Source organism: Heteronotia binoei, chromosome 8, assembly GCF_032191835.1.
Source record: "Heteronotia binoei isolate CCM8104 ecotype False Entrance Well chromosome 8, APGP_CSIRO_Hbin_v1, whole genome shotgun sequence".
Lineage (NCBI taxonomy): Eukaryota > Metazoa > Chordata > Lepidosauria > Squamata > Gekkonidae > Heteronotia > Heteronotia binoei.
In genome coordinates, this window is record NC_083230.1 from 105,420,995 (window position 1) to 105,445,594 (window position 24,600).

The 24,600-nt window shown below is 47.6% G+C and overlaps 1 protein-coding gene across 1 annotated transcript; it reads left to right on the forward strand.

The window, feature by feature from the left end:
* The first annotated feature begins 786 nt into the window (after positions 1–786).
* On the forward strand, positions 787–23,185 carry USP18 (ubiquitin specific peptidase 18). Its single transcript, XM_060245803.1, has 11 exons — positions 787–1,081; positions 9,798–9,977; positions 10,959–11,055; positions 11,970–12,115; positions 12,621–12,700; positions 14,409–14,555; positions 15,145–15,240; positions 15,493–15,663; positions 17,118–17,249; positions 19,438–19,487; positions 22,205–23,185. The coding sequence occupies exons 1-11, from the start codon at positions 838–840 to the stop codon at positions 22,251–22,253; spliced, it is 1,392 nt and encodes a 463-aa protein (XP_060101786.1). The 5' UTR covers positions 787–837; the 3' UTR covers positions 22,254–23,185.
* The last annotated feature ends 1,415 nt before the right edge of the window (positions 23,186–24,600 follow it).

Consider the following 24,600-nt stretch of genomic DNA (forward strand, 5'->3'; position numbering starts at 1 on the left):
TCATGAGGATCCGTGCTTTGGAAGCCAGGTTTTGCATTGCTGAGGCGCCACCAATTCGTGGAGGCATGATTTTTGTGGGCCTGCCTATAGTCTAAGACAGGATCTATAGGATTAAAGTGGTTTGATTTCATTTCAATGTAAAAATCATATGAATTCATGAAGATCCGTGTAGATCCGACTTTTACCTTTTTCCCTGATTTTCTGCCTTTCATGCAACACTAAAAGGTAATCCTGCATGACGGTTAAAAAAAAAAGATATTCGACGGAATTCTGTGCATGCTCAGGGACACGCTTCTCTCCCAGCAGTTTCCCCTAGACCAGGGGTGGCCAAACTGTGGCTCGGGAGCCACATGTGGCTCTTTCACATTTTGTGTGGCTCTCAAAGCCCCCACTGCCCCATCAGCCAGCCTGGAGAAGGCATTTGTATCTTTAAATAACTTCTCCAAGCTGAGCCAGCCGGCGACTTGAAGAATGCATTTAAAGTTAAAGTTGCTTTCGTTCCACCTCTCTCTCCCCTATCTATTTGCTTGCCTGCCTACTTGCCTGCCTTCCAGCTCTCAAACATCTGACGTTTATTCGATGTAGCTCTTACATGAAACAAGTTTGGCCACCCCTGCCCTGGACGGAGGGAAAAACACACACCAGTGCATCTTTGCACAGAAGTAAGCGCGGTCGTTGAACTCGCGGGGTGGGGAGGAGAACAGCCTTTTTCGTAAGTAAAGGCACATCGGGAAAGCGACACTGCATACAGTTCAGTTTACACGTCAAGACGACCCGTACCTATGGAGAGGAGCTGGCTGCCCCGCCCTCCGCGCTTCCTCCAGTTTTGTGACGGGGATGGGGGTGGCGAGGCTCTCTAGCTTTCCGCAGGCTGGCGCCGGCTGCAGCATGCCTCAGTTAAGTTTCGCTTCCCGTTTCGGCTGCTGCAGCGGCGGGGAATCAAAACTCAGGCGCGTGTATTGGCGCTACCCAGCTCTGCCCCCTAGCAGAGCCAGCAGCAGCAAGAGCAAGCGTTGTCCTCGCCGGCTCGTGGAAACTGAAGGGAAGTGGAGTTCGGAAGCGCCGAGCTCCGTCGCTCGCAGTAAGTTGCGCTTCCCGCTTTGCTCAAGTCTTGCACCTTCCGACGCGATGCCGATGTGATTACTTAGCCCTTGAGCCTGTTCCGCGGGGATTCACCCACCGGCGACCTTTTTCTCCAATCCGTTTAGAGGTAGTTTCCCCATTGTCTCCTTTCTGCAAAGCAGCGCTGGATTTTTCTTGGTGTTTCGCCGTCCAAATAGGCCGACCCTGCTTAGCTTCTGAGAACAGGCGAGATCCGGCTAGCCTGGGGCACCCAGGTCAGAGCAATGGACCGCTGGAAGGTGCCTTTTTGAGATCGGTTCAGGTGCGTGGCCGGGTTGGTCTGAAGCAACAGGAGAAAGTTTGACTCCAGTGGCACGTTTAAGATCAACGTTTAATTCTGGGTATACTGCATGTACGCTTCCTCTGATACAGAAGATGACTTTAAGCATTACATATAGGTTGGGGCGGGGGGGGACCAATTGCTTTAATTCTGGCTCAGCGATACTAATCGCTTATGCGTCTTGATTCTAATCAGTCCGACCTCTTGACAACGAACCTTTTCTCTACCTGTATATGCAATGACGGAGGAAGTTTTGTTGCACGTATCTGAAGAAGTGTGCACGCATGCGAAAGCTTATACCCTGAATAAAACTACGTTGGCCTTAAAGGCGCAACTGGATGCAGAATTTGTTTTTGACACTGAGACCGTCTGATCAAGAATTTAACAAAATCCTCACAGCAAACCAAAGCAGACCATTTGTTTGTCTGCTTATTTAAGGGTCGTGCTGTCCGACTTGAGTTCGATCCCAGCGAAAGCTGAGTTTTCAGGTAGCCGGTTCGAGGTTGACTCAGCCTTCCATCCTTCCGAGGTCGGTAAAATGAGTACTCACCTTGCTGGGGGGGGAAGTGTAGATGACTGGGGAAGGCAATGGCAAATCACCCTGTAAAAAGTCTGCCGTGAAAACGTTGTTAAAGCAACGTCACCCCAGAGTCGAAAACGACTGGTACTTGCACAGGGGACTACCTTTACCTTTTTTACTGTCCAGTAGGGATGTGGAAGATTGCAGAGGTAGATTAGCAAAACTGGGGGTGGGTGGGTTGGAGGGGTTGTTTTTGCTAAATAAAAAATGTGGATATTTTTACAACAAATATTTATTTTTCTGTATAATTTTTTTTCACCCTATGCAAGAACTACCCAAATACAATGTCTACTGGCTTTGGAAATGGTATCTCCTTTTTTCCCCTTTGTGTGAATACCATTTTGGTTGTCTATGGAGGTCATTTAATTCTTAGTACTTGGGGGGGGGATCTAAATAACATTTCTTCCAGCATGTTTTTGTGGACTAGATACATGAGGTCATTCCTCCCTTGGGAAGACAATAGGAGCAATACTAATCAGGTCTACTCAGATGTAAGCCCCACGTTATTCAGTGGGGTTAATTCCTAGGAAGTGTCCTTTGATTGCAACCAAAAGTGGGTGTAGTCCATGAAAGCTGATGCTATAATAAGATTTGACATTGTTTTAAGTACTGGTTTCCTGCAAAGGAGTTACACTTTTGGGTTTAACTGTAAGCACCTGGACACTTACTCACAAGTAAGCCCACTGAATATACTGGCTAGTAAACATGGTGGAGATGTCTGCCTGTTGCCTTAGATACAAAGAAATATATAGTCCAGTCCTGTACATCAGTAAATCCTAGTAATGTTAAAAAGAGAAGAGACTGGATTTATAGCTTGCCCTTCACTCGGAGTTTCAGAGCAGTTTACAGTCTTCTTTCCCTTCCCATCCTCACAACAGATGCCCTGTGATGCAGGTGGGGCTGAGAGAACTCTGACAGGAACTGCTCTTGAGAGAACAGCTTTGAGAGAACTTGTGACTGACTCAAGGTCACACCATGTGGAAGAGTGGGGAATCAAACTCAGTTCTCCCAGAGCACAGAGTCTGTACTCTTAACCATTACACCAGTCTGGCTCTAAAGAGACTGAAGATATGTGAGACTAAAGATACTTGCATAGGATTCTGTATGATGCTGATATCCTGCATTTCTTTCCTCATTGGAACATACAGAGCAGATGTGCTTTGAGAGTAAGTTTGGTGGGCGTCTAGACACATTGATTCAGAAAATCATCAGATGGTAGCTGTGCTGAGTCCAGTGGCACCTGAGAAACCCACAAGGTTTTTGGCGAACAAGTTTTCAAGAGTGACTGCTACCTGATGAAGGGAGCGTTCCTTCGCGGTTGGTCTTTCAGGTGTTATTGGACTTGAATCTAATTGATTCATAAGTATCTAGCCATCTGAGTCTGCACTAACAGTGATTTATGCTTCATAGGTGAACCCACCACAGAGGTGTTATTGCAAAGTAAGTGTGTTTCTGCATATTCACAGAAAATCGGGTTGCAGTCTTCAATTGATTCTCTTTTCTGTTCCACATTTTTTAAAAAGTATTCCATCTATGTGCAGAGCTGCCCTGATCCCCCATGCCAAAAGATGCTGTGCCCTTCCAAGAGTGAAAAAATCTGACCTGGGAGTTAAAGCTGCATGCAGGGGTGAAATAAACGTACATATCTTACTGGTTCAGGAAAGATGGAGGGTCCATTTCAGCCACTTTCTCACCTGTCATCCCCGTCTGTACCGTGTGCAGACTAAAAAAAAAATAGCACACTCAAATATATAGCATGATCATCTATCTTTTTTTGGGGGGGGGAGGTATGAATCTAACCCTCAGGGCTCCCTTCCCTGGCCCCAAGCATGCAGACTGCTCTGGTTCTTGCCCTAAACTGCGTCAGGAAAAGTGCAGTACAGTATTTCCCTTCCTGACTTTCCTTGTTGGGTTAGAGCCAAAGCATGCAAGAAGCTGGATTTAAATCCTCCCTGCGTGCAAGCCTGGGAGGATGCAATCCCACCCAACAAGTTTATAAGATTTACTTCCAAACAAACATCTGAAGCACTGCACTGCTTGTAAAACCAGAGTTCTTTGCATTTTGTAAAACCTTCTATGTCTTTTCAAGCTGGCCTCCCTTCCCAAATCTATAGACATCTCTCTTAACAGCTGAGGGAAGGCTTACACACAGTTTGATTCTGCCGACAGGCTGCTAGATTCCAGTCCAGGAGTACCTTGACCAACAAGAGTTTCATGGTAGAAGCTTCTAAGATTCAAAACCTCCTTCGTCTTGAATACTCATAGCCCCGAATTCTTGTGGGTCTCTAAAGCGGTGCTGGATTCCAATATGTAATTGCGTGGTGCAGAGTGGTAAGGCTGCAGTACTGCAGTCCGAGCTCTCTGTTCATGACCTGAGTTTGATCCCAGCGGAAGCTGGGTTCAGGTAGCTGGCTTAAGGTTGACTCAGCCTTCCATCCTTCTGAGGTCGGTAAAATAAGTACCCAGCTTGCTGGGGGGAAAGTGTAGAAACTTACTCCCATCATACTTTACTTTCTTCTGTGTGGCCACAATGGCATGATGAAGATTTCCATCTGTCTGCTTGTTTTGGTTATTTCCCCCCTTTGTGTGTGTGTGTGTGTGTGTGTGTGTGTGTGTGTGTGTGCATGAATATTAGAAAATGTGTCCATCTTAGAGCTATCACACTAGTGCTTTGTACTATCTAAGGCTAGCTAGAAGTGAAACAAGCAAGGCTAAACTCATGCAACAATATAAACTTTATTTGGAAATGAAGTTAACCTTTAACACAAAACAGAATTCTGGGGCGGGCAGCCCTCTGGTGCCCAGCTGGTTCAATAAAATGCTTATATAGTAGCCCTTCTGTCTCAGCTATACTGGCAATAAAGTAAAAGACAAAGTAACAGAAATTTCCCCCCAAGAAAAACCAGAATTTTTGGACTGCGGACAGTCAGCAGGACTCAGCCTTCCATCCTTCCGAGGTTGGTAAAATGAGTACCCAGCTTGCTGGGGGTCAAGTGTAGATGACTGGGGAAGGCAATGGCAAACCACCCTGTAACAAAGTCTGCTGTGAAAACGTCATGCTGCAATGTCACTCTGGAGTCGGTAATGACTGGTGCTTGCACAGGGGTCTACTTTTACTTTTTAATGTAACTAACTTCTGAGGGCATAGAATTCAGTACAGTAGGGTTGTGCCTAATGTGGGCACCCAGGCTTTTTCTGTAGCAGGAACTCCTTTGCATGTTAGGCCCAACGTTCCCTCTAAGCTGCAGAGCCTTGTGAGCAAACATTCTACTTTGTGAGCTACTGGCATTAAAATTGTGAGCTGCCACCATTAAAGTTGTGAGCTACTGCATAAATTATTGTGCTCTGGGGTCATTTTTTTCTGAACTAAGACAAAAATGGGTGAACTGGAGGCTAAAAAATCTGTGAGCTAGCTCACACTAACTCAGCTTAGAGGCCACACACCCCTGATGTAGCCAGTCCTCCTGGAGCTTACAGTTAGGCCCTGCACTAAGAGCCCTGTAAGCTCTTAGAGGATTGGCTACATCAGGATCTCCCTATGTGATGCATCAGCAGCCTCCCAGTCTTCATTTGACCTGAAAAACAGCTGCTGGAGGGAGGTGAGGAGCAGACATATAGAGCAGGTATGCCAAACCCTTTCCCCTCCTCCACAGGATTCCACACACACACACACACACACACACACACACACCCCGCTCAAAATCCCTTCCTTAAGCTGCTTGCTTTCTTGGAAAGAAAGAGCTAAGGGGTTCCTCTTGCATTTCCCCTTTTGAGTGGGGAAGCCCACGCAGAAGGACTTTGACTCATTGGCACAGCACCTGCATCCTGGGCAGAAAGTCCCTGGTTCAATTCAGCGTACAAGGATTGGGTGCTGTTATGTATGTGAATCCATGTGTTACCAAATGGTGTTCCTGCCTGGCTCATTGGAGCCTGAAGGACTGAGCTTGGGGACTTGGGAACAATGGGCAGCAGGATCCAAATCCTAACTGCCCTGCTCCAATCACAGGCCCCCTGCTGGTTTGAATGACCCAATCACATGCTAGCATGGGCACACAGTGTTTTATATAGTTGGCCCAGCGGGCCCCATTCTCCAACTGAGTTAGTGCCGCCACCCACCATGCTGTACTCATTAAAGGGCTTGTTATCACTACCGCTTTGCCTCTTCAGTGCCTAAGAACCCACTATATTATAGGTGCCACCCTTTAGCCGGGACCTGGGGAGCCCCTGGAATTACATACAGCTCATCTTCGGACTAATGAACTGGAGAAAAGGGGTGATTTGGAAGGTCATTGTATCCCACAGAAGCAGGGCCATAGCTAGAAAATACTATGTGGGGGGTGGGCCGGGGATAAAATATTACATGGGGGGGGCGGGGCTGTGGGGCCAAAAGTGACATTACAAATGTCAAAATTTGTTAAAAAAAAAAAAAAAACCCGGGCAGCCGGCTACAAGATAAATGATGAAGGGGGGGGGGCGTGTTTTTCACAGAGCAAAAGCAAGAATATTTTCTCACCGACAAGCTCTTGCCTGCCTGCAGACCTTCCTTTGCCAATCCCGAATTTTCCCGAGGGGGGAGAGGTGAAGGCAGCAGAGCCCAGCATCCAGAGGTGCATGACCCCAAACGATTGCAGGGAAGGGAGCCAGGGCAGACAGGAAACTTTGCCTGGGACTGCGAGAGACTCCTTCCAGCCAGCCAGCCAGCCAGCCAAGGAAGTAGAGGCAAGGGCGGCAGAGCGCAGCATCCAGAGACACACCTCAGTCCAGCGCGACCCTGAGCACTTGCGGGGAAGGGAAGGGAGCTAGGACAGTCAGGAAACTTTGCTTGGGGACTACAAGAGAAGGAAATGCCAGGGCAAGCAGGGAAAGAGGACAAGCGTCTGCCCCTCACTGCTTTCATGACCCTTGCTGCGGTGGTGAGCGAAGGGGGACTGATTGGAGGCAGTGCCGGATTAAACCCTGTGGAGGCCCCCAGGCAGTCAAAATCTCAGGGACCCCCTTGCAAATCATCTCAGAGTTGGAGTGCCTGCCCCACCACCCATGGCCCCCGCTGCAGCCTGCAGGCAGGCACCTTCTCAAAAGCCCCTTTGACAAAGCTGCGGGGGAGAGGCAGAGAGAGGCAAACTTGGCAACAACGGCAGGAGCAGCCGCACCAGGCAAGCTGGGCAAAGAGCAGCTCAGTTACTGGCTGTGCGTGCAGGCTGGGAGGGCTGCAAGCAAGGGGGGAAACAGGGGAAATGCCACACTGGAGCCCCTAAAGGCACAGGGGCCTATAAGCCAGTGTCTACTTGGCCTAATTGTTAATCCAGCTCTGATTAGAGGGGCCATACATGGAAATGGGGGTTTGATTGAAGGGGTCTGCCCCCCTGGGTCCCACTGTAGCTAGGGGCCTGCACACTTTCCGGACTCCGCACCCAAATCTCCAGAAGTTTCTCAACCTGGATCTGGCACCTTTACCTTCCCCATCCCACACTGGTGACCAGGGAGGATCTGGCAACCGTAAATCGATAGTTTCAGAGGGCAGCACCTTAGAAACTCACATGGGTTTTGCAGTATAAGCTTTCGAGAGTCAAAGCTCCCTTTGCCAGATGAGGTAGACAATGTGAAAAGAACTGAGCTGGAGAGCCGCTGCTGGGGTGGATATTGCAGTGGTCTGGCTTGGGATGGAACTATTTCATACGTAAAGCAGCAGAGGGGAGTCACAGAACAGAGAAACCCGCAGCCTCCACTGCAGCAGCATTCCGGTAAAGGAAACAGCCCCCCAGCCGGCAGCAGTTCACACATCTGCCTTGGTTTGACCTCTGCCTCCCTCTGGTTTGCCATTGGCTACCTCTGCAGAGTGACCCTGGGCTTCCTTGGCAGTCTCTCTAAATGCTGATTGGGGCCAAGTCTGGCTTAAGGAGCTGGCAGCAGGGATTTAAGAAACAAATGCTCTGCTTCCACTCCTGGGCAGCATAGGCAAATAGATTACGCAAATGAGTTGTGCTAATGAGCTCCAGCACTTCTTTTTTCTACAAAATGACCCCTTGGGGGGAGGGGTCAGTGCAGTGGATGGCAGATCCAGTTGGCTCCCCCCAAGTTTTCCGTCCCAAATGGCCCCTCTGCCATGCAGCTGTGCAGCGGAGACACATCTACTAGGTATTTGGAGCTGCCCAGCAACCTATAATTCTAGCTCTACTCTGCAGGGTTCTTTTTCTAGCAGGAGCTCCTCTGCATATTAGGCCACGCCCTCTGATGTAACCAATCCTCCATGAGCTTAGATGGCTTTTAGTACAGGGCCTACTGTACTCTCCAGGATGATTGGCTACATCGGGGGCGTGGCCTAATATGCAGAGGAGCTCCTGCTAGAAAGAGCCCTGCATCCCAAGTACATGTGTATAGCATGGATGGATTCAGGGATGCATTTAGGATCTGGGCTTAAGGCAGGTGAGATAGTACGTGTTGCACACATTTCAACTTTCCTCCATATTATCATCCTTTTTAGAAGAAAAAGAAACCCCCTCTCATGTTTTAGACTTACATCGCTTTGTGCAACAACCTTCCCATGGGTAGCCGTGTTGGCCTGAAGCAACAGAACAAGGTTGGAGGAGTGTGTGCGCACAAAAAAAAAGCTTATACCTAGTTTATACCAAACTTTTGTTGGTTTTAAAGGTGCCCCTGGACTCAAACTTTGCTTTCCTTTTCCCTGGATTTATGTGGAGGGGGAACCAGAAAGCATCACGTGACTCGGAGAGCTTCATTTCTCATGTCTGGGGAAGGTGAAAGCTCACACCCTGTGAAACTCTTGCTGATCTCTTAAGGTGTGACTGAGCTCCAGTCTAGCCGTTCTACTGCAGACCAGTGTGGTGACCCTCTGAAACTAGAAGGCAAGAAGTAATTCAGAAATTCCATAAAATCAGAGTATTTATTCAATTATACTCAGCCCTGCTGAAAAGTCAATGCAGATGATTTCATCTGCTCTCCCCAGGACCAGTGGGGTGGGGTCCAGCTGCCAAGTGTTGCAGGCAGTTTCCTGCTGGTGGCTCCTGATAAGGATGGTTCCCCCCTCCCCTCCCCTCCTTTTCCAAATAATCCTTTTCTAGCACATGAAGTGCAAAGTAGAGCAGTTACTGATTTATTGTGGATAGGGTTGCCAGGTCCAACTCAAGAAATATCTGGGGGCGGAGCCATGAGACTTTGGGGTGGAGCCACAGGAGCAATGACAAGCATAACTGAACTCGAAAGAGAGTTCTGGCCATCACATTTTAAAGGGATGTGTTCAGGGCTTTTTTGCAGCAGGAGCTCCTTTGCATATTAGGCCACACCTCCCTGATGTAGCCAATCCTTCTGGAGCTTGCAGTAGACCCTGTACTAAGAAACCTGTAAGCTCTTGGAGGATTGGCTACATCAGAGAGGTGTGGCCTAATATGCAAAGGAGTTCCTGCTACAAAAAAAACCCCTGGACGTGCTGTGCTCCTTTTAAATGTCTTCCTTCCATTGGAAATAATGGAGGATGGTGGCACCTTCTTTTGGGGCTCATAAAATTGGACCCCCTGGTCCAATCTTTTTGAAACTTGGAGGGTTTTTGGAGGAGAGGCACCAGATACTATGCTGAAAATTTGGGGCCTCTGCCTCAAAAAACAGCCCCCCCCAGCCCCAGATACTCTGCCACTGAACCACGGCCCTACCCCTTTAAGGACAGAGAGCGAGAAAGAGAGGAGAAACTTGATTTGAAAGTGTCCCTCTCCCCACCCCTCCCCAAAATACATTATTCTTTATGCTAAAGAACGAGCTGTTGCCTGAAGTAAACTAAGCCACTTGTTCCTCTGGGTTGCCCAGCACAGTTGATGGGCCAGGGAGTGGGACGGCCAGAGAGAATCAAGAGCGTCAGGCTGGAAGAGTATCAAACCATGACGGCTGAGGAGAAAGAGGAGGAGGCGGCGGAGAGTATCGAGGATGCTGCAGAGAAGCGCAAGCAGAAGCTGAAAGCCATCTGTGGACTGGCCGACTTAAAGAACGGTACTTGTTGAATGCCTGCTTTTGTTGGTCTGTCTGTCTTCTGTCTGTCTCTCCCTTCTCTCCACCATGTTCCTCTTTTCTGTCCTTGTAGTTTAGATGTGCTCCGTTCAAGTGCTTGTAAGGAAACTTATAGGAGATTTGTTGGGAGGCTGCAACTCAGAAAGGTATTGATATCAAGAGATGTCTGATTTTGCAGCTGACTTACGGAGACCTCATGAGACAAGAGATGTTTGGAGGTGGTTTTTTGCCATTGCCTGCCTCTCTGTTGCAAATCTTGTATTCCTTGGTTTGGGAGGAATCTCTTCAAAGAAGTCTGCCTTTTCCTTTGAGTCTGTAGCTGTGGACTTAAGAGGGTCTCCCTTTTCACAGAATCTTATGTGAGGTAGTGGTTGGGATGTCCAACTGGGTTCTGGGAGGTCCAGATTTGAATCCTAGCTCTGTAATGAAAACTTGTCAGGTGACCTTGGGCCAGTCATACGCTCTTAGCCTAACCTACCTCACAGGGCTGTTCAGAGAACAAAATGGAGGGGAGAAGAATGATATAAACTGCTCCCAGCGGGGAGAAAGGCAAGATACCAATGCAGTACATTAATAAATAAATGGCACAGGGTTCCCACCAGTCCATCCTTCCACCTTGAGGGCATCCTAAGCTAAGTTGTTCTATTTGCAGACCATAACAAATTTCTGTCATTCCAAAGATCTCCAGAGGCCATAAATTAGGCATATGGGTAAGCAGTGTGCAGATAACTTGAGATTTGTGGCTAGATTGGGGAGGGGGGGCAGATAATGCGCTAGATGCAGATACTTTGGAGCATGTGGGTGGGACCCTGCACCCCCCCCCCCCCGTCCCATTCTTCTCCCTTTAAATAGCATCTCTGGTTGGTTTTGTCACGAATAGAACAGCAGCCGCTTAAATGAGCATCTTTTTTCTCCTTGCCCTTTTGTACAACCTTCGTGTTTCGTTTTTCCGTTTGCCTTCAGAAGCTGTTGGCCTGTACAATATTGGATTCAGCTGTTGCCTCAACTCCTTGCTTCAGGTTTTCTTCATGAACAGACACTTCACTGCAATACTCCGGAGGTGAGCCAGGCCAGGAAACTCTTTGTACCCCCAAAAAAGAAACCCGGGAACCATTGAGACAGCCTTGACTCCCCCAGGTGAAAACTGAGAATAAAACATTTGCTGTCTCAAGCTGGTTTTGTGTGGCAGATGCACGGAATAAAAGCCATTCACTATGTGGATGATCCCAGCCAAGGGCTTTTCTTGAGCAGGAGTGCAGTTCCATCTGGTCAGGTATCAAAGGGTGTGGCCTAATATGCAAATAAGTTCCTATATGAAAACCCTGTGTGAAATAATGGTGATATCAGGGGTGTGTGGTCAAATATGCAAATTAATTCCTGCTGGGCTTTTTCTACAAAAAAGGGGAGGGAAATGTCTGCTGGGCACTCCATTATTCCCTATGGAGACTGATTGCCATAGGTATAATGGAGAATTGATCTGCAGGAATCTGAGATTCTGGGGGGCTATTTTTTTCAGGTAGAGGCCCCAAATTTTCAGCATAGTGTCCAGTGCCTCTTCTCAAAACACCCTCCAAATTTCAAAAAGGTTGGACCAGGGAATCCAATTCTATGAGCCCCCAAAGAAGGTGCCCTTATCCTTCATTATTTCTAGTGGAGGGAAGGCATTTAAAGGTGTGCGGTCCTTTGAATGTGGTGGCCAGAACTCCCTTTGAAGTTCAGTTATGCTTATTGCAACCTTGCTCCTGGCTCCATTCCCAAAGCCCGCAGATATTTCTTGAATTGGACCTGGCAACCCTACAGAAGGGAGTGTGTTAATTTTCTGCTTCTTACAGTGTTCCCTAAGTATGCTTACTTGGGAGCAAGTCCAGTTATTTTCCAAGGAGGTTACAGTTAGAAGTACAGCCTTTAGGGAAGGGGCCTGGTTTTTGCTTGACTGGGATGTTTTGGTCATGGTCCCTGTCCTCTCTGTTGCAGGATTAAAGTGCCGTTTGAAGCTGCGGAACAGAAACGGAGCGTCCCTTACCAAATGCTCTTGCTCTTGGAGGCGATGCAGCGGAGCAAACACAGATCAGTGCACCCCGTGGGTCTTGCCAATTGCCTTGCAAAGCATAAAGTCAGATGTAAGGAGCAACTGGAGGGTTTCTTCCACTTGCCAGCAGGACAGAGTTGCTTTTTATTCTCTACCCCATGTAACCTGAAGAATGGGGAAATGTAATCGATTGGGCATGGTGGCAAGATACTACAGTTTAGGCTGTGGGCTCTTCCACATTCTCATTTTTGTCTCTTGCTTGGGAGGGGTGGACCTTTTCTGCATGTGTTTAGCTCCCTCTAGTGGTCCATTCAATACCACACATCTGTATGTCTAGCTTATTTCCTTGCCAAATTAAATTGCAGGTTTTTATTCCGGACATATAGCAATGTAATATCGAACAGACCACTAAAGGGAGCAAAACATGCAGAAAAGAAAAAAAAATAAGCAATAGAGAAAAGTGATGAAAATGAGAAGGTGGAGGAGCTCTGTTTAATGGATGGGTTGGTGGGGGAGGCTTAAGTAGAGGGGTAGAATATTGGCATTTGGGAGGTGCTCAGGAAACAGAGAGTGACGCTAAACTTTTGTTTGTTCAGTGTTTGTTCTCTATGATGCTTCTCAACTCTTTCTGATCCTCTGGAACCTAATTAAGAGCCAAATCACAGACTTAGATCTGGTAAGTTCCTGGTTTTGTAAAGAGGAACATGCTATTGCTAATCTCAGTCTTTGTTTTTAGGAGTTTTGGAATCAGACCAGGTTCTGTGTAATATTTGTGCTCTTTCTTAGTAATTTTGATATCAATACCAATATTCTAGACCTCATGAAAGTTACAGCTTTGCTAGTAGCTGCCTACACCCTAAGTGGTATTAATACAGCTGCAGTACCCAACCTTTTTGAGCTTGAGGGCGCCTTTGGAATTCTGCCGCACTGTGGCGAGCACAGCCATAAAATGGCTGCCACAGTTTACCTTCAGTGATGCAGTGAGGATCCTTGTGCTGTGGTGGTCGCTGCTGCTAAAGCAACTTAAAAAAAAAAAAAGTACACAGCCAACCAGGGGAAAAGTTCCACATGGCCCAGACCACTTTCTAAAATCCCTTGGGAGAGACAATACATTTGGAGACCCCTGCTGTACAGTCTCATTGAATGGTTCTTCCCCACAGATGGGGTTGCCAACAACCTTTAATGAAAGCTAAATGGGATGTTATTTACCAGAGAATGTAATTTACCTCTGTGCCTTGAAAACTTCAGCTGCCCATTTGTACTAATTAAGCATTTATTCAAGGGACAGGCCCTGCCCTGGATAGGTCAGGTTAGCCTGAGTTTGTCATATCTTAGAAGATAAGCAGGGTTGGCCCTGGTGAATATTTGGATGGGCAATTGCCAAGGAAGCTCAGGGTCGCTGTGCAGAGGCAGGCAATGGAAAACCACCTATGTTGGTCTCTTGCCTTGAAAATCTCTCCAGTTGCTTAAGTCAGCTGTGATTTGACAGCACTTTATATAGACAAAGCTACAGGACGGTTTCCTCCAGGGTTTGTTTTTTTTTTGTAGCAGGAACTTCTTTGCATATTAGGCCACACCTCCCTGATGTAGCCAGTCCTCCTGGAGCTTACAGCAGGCCCTGTACTAAGAGGCCTGTGAGCTCTTGGATGATTGGCTACATCAGGGAGGTGTGGCCTAATATGCAAAACAGTTCCTGCTACAAAAAAAGCTCTGGTTTCCTCTCAAGTTGTTAGCAACCCTACTTGGCAGTAAAAATTTGAAAAGTTTAGAATCAAGCAAATGTGAAGGCATTTCTCAGATGGGTCTTGAGGCAGCATATGAAAGAATAAACTGTTGTAGCCATGTTAGTCTGTCTGTAGCAGTCGAAAAGAGCTACAGTCTAGTATCACTTTAAAGACTAACAAAATCTGTGGCAGGGAGTGAGCTTTCGAGAGTCACTACACACTTCATACAGCTAGAATGTTATCTGAAGGAGAGAGGAGTGACTCACGAAAGCTCCTCCCCGTCACAAATTTTGGTAGTCTTGGACCGATTTCCCACTAGCCTTAATCTGCTCTCACGCTCCTCTTCTCTGCGGGGCTTCCGTTGCATTTCACACTATCTGCACCAGGGATACAACTCGCCTTGCCTTTTTCACATGACAAACAGAAACTGGTTTTTAGAAGATCTTGTTTGCTGCACAAAAAATGTGGAGCAAGTTGCAGCCCCAGGGTAGATAGTGTGAAATCTGACAGAATCCCTGCGGAGAAGAGGAGAGTGAGAGCAGCAAAAGGCTAGTGGGAAATCGGTCTTGCTCTTTCCTAGCTCTGTTGCAGTTATTGTCCTCAGATAGTGTTATTGACTTGCTATGTGCTTCTCTTGCCCCTCCCTGCTTTCCTTTTAAGGCTGAAAGTTTGACAGATATGTACACCATCAACTTGCAAGAGAATTTGGTGTGTCAGAAATGCTTGCTGGAGACGAAGAACAGCAGCAGCATGCTGATGCTCCCCCTCCCCATGTTCAATCACGATTCTCGTCGGGTCAGGACCTTGGTAAGTTTAGTGCTTCTGCTCCGTTGCAGAGTGTATGTACACAAACACACTCACACAGGGCTCATTTTGTAGCAGGGGCACCTTTGCCTATCAGGCCACACACCCCGATGTAGCCAATTCTCCAAGAGCTTACAGGGCTCTTCGTGCAGAGCCTACTGTAAGCTCCGAGAGGATTGGCTGGCTACATCAGGGGTATGTGGCCTAATAGGCAAAGGAGTTTATTTATTTATTTATTTATTTTATTTAGTGGGCTTATATTCCGCCCTTTCCCATAACGGGCTCAGGGCAGATCACAGCATAAATTAGGCAATAAAACCTACAATTCAAATGTAAAGCAATACAATAAAACCAAAATAGTTGAATGATAAAATGAAATAAAGTGCATCACCGACAGAAAAGGCACATTTCACAAAGTACAGTTTTCGGCCCCAAAAAGTTCCTGCTACAAAGTAAGCCCTGCACACGCACACACACACATCCACTCACTCTCTTCTAGCCTGTTGAGCATGTACAGAAGAAAAAAGCAAAGTAAGATCAGGGGGTGGAGCTGTGCTCTTTGTCTAATACAATCTTCCCACTGTGCTTTCAGGAAGATTCCTTGCGCTGCTTCTTTGCACCAGAATTCCTGACAGAGGACAACATGTGTCACTGCAAGCGGTGTGACAAGAAAACTGTGTGTCTGCAGGTAAACGGGGTATCCACCCCAAGTGCTGCTGAGGCATGTCCTCTAAAGACTTCCTCTTTGGCACTTCACGGCTCTTCCCTTTTAGGGTGAGCTTATGGCCCAACAAATACCGTACATGAAACCACCAGTGCTGATTTGATGAAGACAAGATCCAGGTCTTCTGACATAGACTGCTAATCTTTTCTTGCCTTATGGCTCTCTCCTGCTGATTGCATTCTCTGCTATTGATTGTTTCTGTCTGCCGACTTGCAGGGCATGAAAGTAACCTGTCTCCCTCGAATCTTGACATTGCACCTGAAACGTTTCTGTTCCAAGCACGGCAACAGCACTCAGAAGATCAGTCATTACTTGTCCTTCCCTCAGCATCTCGATTTCAGTCAGATTCTGACGCCAGACCAATATCAGCCAGGCTTTCCGAAGGAGGTGGGTTACTTATTTCCATCATAATTCTCGCTAGGAATGCAGCATAGGTGAAGAATAAAGAGACCCAGACTCTAACCTCCATTTAGCTGTGAAACCCATGCTGGATGATCTGCAGTTGCACATTTTTCAGCATAGTCCTACCTCACAGGGTCATTGTGAAGATAAAAATGGAGGAGAGAAAGGAGAACTTGGTAGGGCACCTTGAGCTTCTTGGGGGAAGGGTAGAACGTTGTGGTTAAGAAGAAGACTGCATATTTATACCCTGCCCTTCTCTCTGAATCAGAGACTCAGAGCGGCTTACAATCTCCTATATCTTCTCCCCCCACAACAGACACCCTGTGAGGTGGGTGGGGCTGAGAGGGCTCTCACAGCAGCTGCCCTTTCAAGGACAACTCCTGCGATAGCTGTGGCTGACCCAAGGCCGTTCCAGCAGCTGCAAGTGGAGGAGTGGGGACTCAAACCCAGTTCTCCCAGATAAGAGTCCACGCACTTAACCACTACACCAAACTGTAGTTAATGGCTAGTTCATTTGCTTCTTAGGAGGTGCCTTGGCATTTGGTCTGAGTTTATCAAGCAGAGTTCCTAACCTGGGCTGACTGTTCAGGTGGCTGAAAGATGGATCATTGTCTACCATGCCCAGCCCAGTTGTCACTGTGCAGTTGCATATAGCAAAGCAGTAGTCCTAACAACACAAGTTCTTATTTGATCCATCGTTATCACTGTGGCCACAGTAGCCCTGCTTAGCTGCAGCTCATCAGACCTGAGAACCTAAGGAGGGTTGGTTATGGCATAAAAGAGAATTCCTGCTTCTGTTACCACCCTCCTCCAGCAACAGCCAGATCTCAGGACTCCAGTTAGCACTGTAACCTCATTGGCCAAATTGGAGAAAGCATTTAAAGTATCTTTAAATCACTTTACCAAACCAAGTCAGCTGGAGAATGCATTTAAAGTTAAAGTTGCTTTCCTTCCTTCTTTCCTTCTCTCAAACATCTGTTCATGTCTTGTGGCTCTCAAACATTTGATGTTTATTCTATGTGACTCTTACATTAAGCCAGTTTGGAGAACCCTTGGTCTAGTCCAACATTATGTCTCACACAGTGGCCAGCCAGTTCCTCTGGAGGGTCAGCAACAGAGCATAGAGGCTGAGGCCTCTCCCTGATGTTGCTTCCCAGCTCTGGGATTCAGAGGATTAATGCCTCTGAATGTGGAGGTTCAGCAGTCAGAGGTACTTGTAAAATGTGCTACACTCTGGAATGCAAACCCTTAAGGAGCAGCACAGAAAAAAACTGGGCGGAAACACGTAGCAGAGAAATGAAAATTTAAAAGAACGGATGTAGTGTAAGCACTATCCTCTGATATGAGCTAATCTCCCTATGAGTGTAGCCTCAGTTCTTGGAAAGTTGTGAATCCAGGTTGTGCTTGTGCTGACAGCTTCTCTGTATGGCTTTTTGCAGGATAGTGGCCTGTATGATCTCTTTGCAGTTGTCGCCCACTCAGGATCAGCCAGCTGTGGCCACTACTGCGCCTACATTTGGCATCTCATGAAACGCAAGTGGTATTGCTTCAACGACTCCAGCGTCTGTCAGGTCAGGAAACCGGACCCACATCTGGATCTGCTCCAGCTCCCCCATCCCAGGATCTACCAAAAAAGTGTACCAGATGATGGGCCCAGTTCAGTTGTAGTCACAGGCAGGCAGGGCTTTTTTTGTAGCAGGAACTCCTTTGCATGTTAGGCCACACCTCCCTGATGTAGCCAATTCTCCAAGGGTTTACAGTAGGCCCTGTACTAAGAGCCTTGTAAGCTCCAGGAGGATTGGCTACATCAGGGGTGTATGACCTAATATGCAAAGGTGTTCCTGCTACGAAAAAGCCCTGCATGCAGACAGTTCACTGCATGAAAAGGTAGATGAAGAAGAGTTGGATTTATACCCCACTCTTCACTTGGAGTCTCAGGTCGGCTTACAATCTCCTTCCTTTCCTGTCCCCGCAACAGATGCCCTGTGAGGACGGCGGGGCTGAGAGAGCTCTGTAAGAACTGCTCTTGAGAGAACGGCTATGAGAGAACTTGTGACTGGCTCAAGGTCACCCAGTTGGCTGCATGTGGGGGGAGGAGTGGAGGAATTAAAGCCAGTTCTCCAGTTTAGAGGAAGAACACTTTCCTTTCCTGAGGAGAGTGGGAGGACTCGTGTCAGCACTCTTAACCTCTTCACCAAACTGGCTCTTGCCATTCAGCCACATGCCAGAACATGTGTGCTATGCAAAGCACCAGGGGTGGGATTCTAGCAGAAGCTCCTTTGCATATTAGGCCACACACCCCTGATATAGCCAGTCCTCCAAGAGCTTACAAAAAAGAGAGCCCTGTAAACTCTTGGAGGATTGGCTACATCAGGGGGTGTGGCCTAATATTGCAAAGGAGCTCCTGCTAGAATTCAACCCCTGCAAAGCACTACATCGCTGCTAGTTCGTATCTTCTCTGGGATGCATGTTCTTGATTTTTACACTGGGTCAGACCTTAATTGAGGTGACTGATTTACAGACATCAGTTCAGTGGGTCGACTTGGCTTGTCTATCAAAGACAGCAGCTTGCATTCCAGCACTGAGCTGGATCCAGTGATCTGTGAGCAGAAGGCACTAGGGCCTGGGAGAGCAGAGCCTGAATCCCCACTTGTGCCATAGAAGCTCACTTGGGTGACCTTAGGCCAATCACACACTCCGGCCTAACTAGAGTAGTTGTGAGGATAAAATGGAGGGGCCGGGAGAGGAGACTTACTACAGCCCTTGGGAGAAAGGTAAAAAATAAATGAATAAATAAAAATAACACACACACACCCCAGCAGCCCTTCCTTTCCTGAGGAAAGTGGGAGGACTCATGTAGAGTAATACAACAGGCGAAGACTTTTTGTTTGTTTCCCTTGGCATTCGCTCAGTGATCCCTCCTTCCTGCCCAACGCTTCAATCCTTGGTTTATGTTGTATATCTTCTAGCTCCGGTTTTGTTTTGTTCTAATGATATGCTTTTTGTTGGTAATTTTAAGATGTAATTTTATTGTGTATGTGTTTTTTAAAAATCTGTTAGCCACCATGGTGACCCTTATAAGGTGGGACATAAATTTCGTAAAATAAAAAAGTAATTGCCATGCAGGTCAGTGAGGCGAGGATGGAAGAAAAAACAATTTTGCACCTGTCTCTCTTTGCCCCCCCCCCCCCTAAAGCCCTGCAACTTGTTTTCCTTGGGCTGGACATTGTTGCTGGGAAGGAGGTCTACTTGCACAGGTCGCAGGAATCGCTTGATCGAGGCCGCTGGCAGTATGGAAGTGGAAAGTGCTGTGAAGTCGCAGCCGACTTACGGCGACTTGTGGGGTTTTTGAGGCAAGGAATGAACAGAGGTGGTTTGCCATTGCCTACCTCTGTGTATGGTGACTCTGGAGTTCTTTAGTGATCTCGTGTCAAAGTACCAACCAGCAGGGCTGTTTTTTTTTAAACGCATAGGAACGCAGCCAATGTTGATGGCAGGGGTGTGGCCTAATATGCAAATAAGTTCTTGCTGGGCTTTTTCTACCAGGGCTCGCCTGGCTTAACTTTTGAGATCTGATGAGATCAAGCTAGCTTGGGCCGCCCAGGTCAGGGCCCCACTTGTAAATATCTCTCTGTTCAAAATCCTCTTAAGAGAAAAAGTTTGGTCATTGTCCCATGCATTGACACCCGGTCAGGATGGATGTGATCGAAGCTCTGAATAATCCCTGCTCAGTTGCTGCTTGTGTTCTCTGCCCTGCAGGTGTCTTGGGATGATGTCATGTGTACCTATGGCCATGCGGGTCTCCGCTGGTAAGGAGGGCGATCTCTTTCTCTCTTATTCTGAGTGCAAGGGCCAAGGACCTTAGGAGGACAGCTAGCACACTGCGACTTCATCTTTCTCCCCAAATGCCAAATCGGCACAGTTGATCACATAGGGAAAAGAAGAATATAGTGGATTTATATCCTGCCCTATACTCTGAATCTCAGAGCGGCTCACAGTCTCCTTTGCCTTCCCCCCGCCACAACAGACACCCTGTGAGATAGGTGGGGCTGAGAGAGCTCTCCCAGAAGCTGCCATTACTAGGACAACTCTGCCAGAGCTATGGCTGACCCAAGGCTATTCCAGCAGCTGCAAGTGGAGGAGTGAGGAATCAAACCCGGTTCTCTCAGATAAGTCTGCGCACTTAACCACTGCGCCAAACTGGCTCTCAGTGGGCAGGGGGTGGGGAGGGTTGATGACACCTGAGGTATACAGCTGAGCCCCACTGGTATTTAAAGAAACAGTTTCATATGGTGGTGGGGGAGTGTTACATGTTTAATCCTTTTAGGCCGCGGTCACACTCACCATTAAATCCATCCCTAACGCGTCGCTATTATACTCCGCAGCTTTTTTACAACGAATTTCCTGATCAAACATCCCTCCATCCTTCAGTTCTAAGCCGCGTGGGTCGCTTCGTTGGTTGATCAGAGGTCTCAACCGGACCTCGTTTTTTGAGATGGCATTCCGCACTCGCATAAGCACAGTACCATGGGATATCATGCTTGGCTTAAAAAAAAAAGTGCCAGCAAAGGTGGGCGATCTGCCCTCTCTCCCATTTAAACACCTGGCCAGGGAGGGGAAGCCCGGGAGCCCGGCCAGGGAGACAGCAAAGGTGGGTGATCTTCCTCCCCCCCCCCTATTTAAACACCTCACCATGGTGTTTAAATGGGGGTGGGTGGGAAGCACGGCAACTCTCTTTGCTGTCTCTCCGGGGAGACGGCAAAGGTGGATCATCTGTCTCTGGTGGGGAGACGGCAAAGGTGGATCATCTCCCCCCCCCCCCATTTAAACGGGACAGGGTAAAAGCCAGAACAGGCCGGAATGGGCATCAAACAACGTACTGTCACAAAAAACATGAACACCCCGCCAGGGTGTTTAAATGGTGGGGAGCATGGGAACTCTCTTTGCCATCTCTCCACCTGGTGTGGAGAAGGCAAAGATGGGCGATCTGCCTTTCCCCCACATTTAAACACCCCACCTGGGTGTTTAAAGGGGGGGTGGGAAGCCCAGGAACTGCCTTTGCCATCTCCCCGCCTGGCAGGGAGACAGCAAAGACAGGGAATCTGCCTCCCTCCCATTAAGGAAAGGTCCCCTGTGCAAGCACCAGTCGTTTCTGACTCTGGGGTGACGCTGCTTTCGCAACGTTTTTACAGCAGACCTTTTACGGGGTGGTTTGTCATTGCCTTCCCCGGTCATTACACTTTCCCCCCAGCAAGCTGGGTACTTATTTTACCGACCTCGGAAGGTTGGAAGGCTGACTCAACAATTGCTGGCGCAATTATATCATTTGGAGTGGGCTCTCGGAGGGAAGCGGATGTGCGTTTGCGACGAGTCGGCTACAATGGAGCGTTCAAACATAGAAAGTACGTGCGGGAGTCGTCAGACGCATTCTTGGTCCGGATTTAATGCACTACCAAAAAAGTCTGTGTCCCAGTCGCGGCAGTACGGGACACGAACAAGCCAACGATCATTGCCGGATGCTGATGTTTGAACAACCGCATAAAATCCGACATCCATCCGGCTTTCATCCATGCCCAAGTCAGTTTATGTGCATCTGACCTCAGCCTTAGTGTCCCCGCACTTCATTCCCTGTCCCAACATGTTTCCCCTCCCAAGTGGCTTTCTGCAGATTCAGAGACATATTCAAAAGTGAATTATTGCAGTGCTAACTGGAGTCCTGAGATCTGGCTGTTGCTGGAGGAGGGTGGTAACAGAAGCAGGAATTCTCTTTTATGGCTGAAGACAGGCAGAGGAGAGAGGCATCCAGTGGGCTGCACTGCCTTTGGCAATACCAGAAAAGCCAGCGGAATCCTTTGTTTGGACCCTTTTGCTCCAACCTTGGAACTTCCGACTGCCGGCTATTCTTGATTCGGTCTAGAATAGGGCTGCTTATTCTCTTGGGTTAAGAAGGTCATCCCCCAGCTTGATTTGACTTACCGGATTTATATCCTGTTCTCTCCGGAAGCAGGGTGAGGGTGAATCACTATCAGCAACATAAAATAAATTTATTGAATTTTTATGTTGACTTTCATTTATTAGACCGCACAATTCAGGAAGTCGTACAGGAGAATCCTCCTGAAGGCCGAGTGACTTTTCTTATGTGGCCAGGCTTAGAGCTGATTGATCTCTTTTCATATAAATGTTTTTTGTCATATGTTTGCAGGAGCAAAGCTCATAAATATAATGCAGGTTTAACAAAGGGGGGTGGCATCCAGCAGATAGGAGCCTAGGATCACTTATTGGCTGGCTGCCTAGGATCCCTAATTGGCTGGCTTCCTGTGCCCACTTATATTTCATGTCACTGACAACTGTAAGCATTCTTGCTGTGCAATGTGCAACGTGGGGCTGAGTTAATAGCAGCCTCCTCTGATGTATGCTGCCTTTGTCAGCCATCCACTTTTCACACTGTAGAATCCTAATCTGAGGAATAGCCGCAGCCTAATCTGTGAGCTAATTGGTTAAGACTTGCTCTTGTTTCTTCCTACAGGAGTGAAACTGCCTATCTTCTGGTTTATCAGAAAAAAGAGTCTGCCTGATCTACATGGTTTTCTCCATGCACTGATAACTTTGAATGGTTCAGGTGTGACTACGCTCAGGAGGAGATGGAGATGGCATACGGAGCACCTCTCCCTGCAGACCGTCTCGGGACAGCTGTGCCATCTTGGTTTCCAGAGGGCCTTCTTTAAAGCTGAAGCAGTCGCTTCCTCTGCAGGACCAAGAACAAGATGTAGCAGTTCAGGAAAGGGGGCTCTTACGTCTTCTCTGAACACTACCTTTCGGCATTTTCTTAGGGTGCTTCTGCAGTACAACTTCAAATGGGTTTTATGCTGATTGACAGTTACAAGGTTCTCACTAGGAGAAGCCTAGTAGTTCCGGTCTGGGGAGAATTCTGTTAAGAGGTCTATCCCTTCACAGAATTGGACTCCAGGATTTCCTTGAAAAGGGTAATGGGATAAAAACCAGTTTATCGGGAGGATAGATCTGCCCTCAGTTTCAGCATCCGATCTCTGCCAACACAGACTCCCGACCAGCCTCTTTATAAAATGGCTCCTACTGTTCGAGCCTCAACAGGCACCCAGTGCGAAGAGCCCCCGTGTAACTGAATGGAACAAGGAACCCAAAGGTTGCGCCCTACTCATGAATGTCAAAGCCGTTGCTATTATTGGGCATCCAATGTCATCTTTCCATACACTGCTCCAGGAAGGTAGTGTTATTTTTATCTGGCCCTCCATTGCCTTTAAGGGTGGAAAGCACTATGTATGATCAGTGAGTACAGATAGCTGAGCATACAATGGTTCAGTTCTAACTTATCAGTGTCATATGTGCTCATTATTTATTACCTACTAAGATGTATGAAATTGGTGTGATCTTGTTATTATTGTTATCAGTATGAGTGGCATGGAGAAGACAGTATTTTATTTAATATAAAATATCGCCTGAGAAATAAAATGGTAACTTATGAAAGCAACCATAGTACTGCCATGTATCTTATTTTCATAGAAATCTGAATGCAGCAAAATTGTTTTATGGAAATATGCCTTTTCTGGTATTGCAGAGAGAGAGAGAGAGAAGGGAAGGGGGGTGTATATCAACTCCAGACTCACCTTTTCAAGATGTTAGCCTTGGGGAATTACAGGTGATACAGAATCAGGTTGCAGTTCTGTGCAGGTTTATTTAGATGTTGCTTCCCAATGACGTTACTGGGCCTTCATCCAAGGAACAGGTTGAGGACTGACTCTTCATTTACGACAACGAAGGTTTTCAAACTGTCTGTATCTGGGGGGGCAGGGAGATGCCAGCTTCTCAGAAGGCATTGCTGAGCTGCAGAGCTGAGTTCTGAATAAACCATGGATTTGCAGAGTAAACTGGAGTGGTACGGGGGAGTGATCCTTTTCTCTCAGCAAGCAGGCAGAGGGGAGGAGAGCAAGCAGTGTGCTCGATTAGACACTCCTTCAACCTAGAGCAGCTGGGGGTAGCCTATCAACTCTGTAACAATGTTATTTGACAGATGCTATTAGGGGGCTCAACAACAGCTTGCCCACATCTTCCGGTTGCTTCTTCCAGCAAGCTCATAATTCTTTGCCTGCCTGGTCTTTATTACATAATAGAACTGCTTTTGACCATGTAAAGGATGTTCTCTTTATTCTGCTTGCCTTGCCCCCATGCTGATGGCTATTTGTACATAGCACCACTCATTGGCAAAGCCTGCGGAAGGCTTCCAGGCGCAGTTTTTTCTTACTCTTCCACCAGGCAGAATAAAGGCTTCCAAAAGAGTGCTCACCTTCTAAAGTAGTGTCAAACCATTAGAAATTGCAGGCTGTGCTCAGTTTTTTAATCCCAGATAAGTGGGCATGCCTTGCAGGTATGCAGTGACGCAGTGCTGGCACTCTGTGTATGTCCAGGAGTGATCTCGTCTGTCATGATCCTGGGCCTAGTGAGGCCTACAAGCTCCAGAGAAACCTGCCTCGGAGTTATACTGAAAAGCCTACATTTCCCAGGATCCGTTCTGGCCCTCTGATTGGGTGGCCAGGTTTTGGTGGGAAACTGGCCCAGTGAGGGGTGGGGCCTGAGAGGAGAAGATAAAAGGGCCATGCCCAGGAAGGGCATGTTCTTTCCCTGGAAGGCTGAGCTGGTGTGCCTAGAGAGCATCTAACCTTTTTGAGCCTACTGGCTCCTTTGAATTCTGACACAGCACGGTGGGCCCAGGCACAAAATGGCTGCCATAGGAGGTGGAGGTAGCCACAAAATGGCTGCCATAGCTTCAGTGATACTATGAAGATCCTTATGCTGTAGTGGCAGCTACTGCCAAAGCAACATTTTAAAAATCTGCACAGCCAATTAAATCTCCAGTGGCCAATCGGAAGCCTGGCTGAGCCAAAGCTC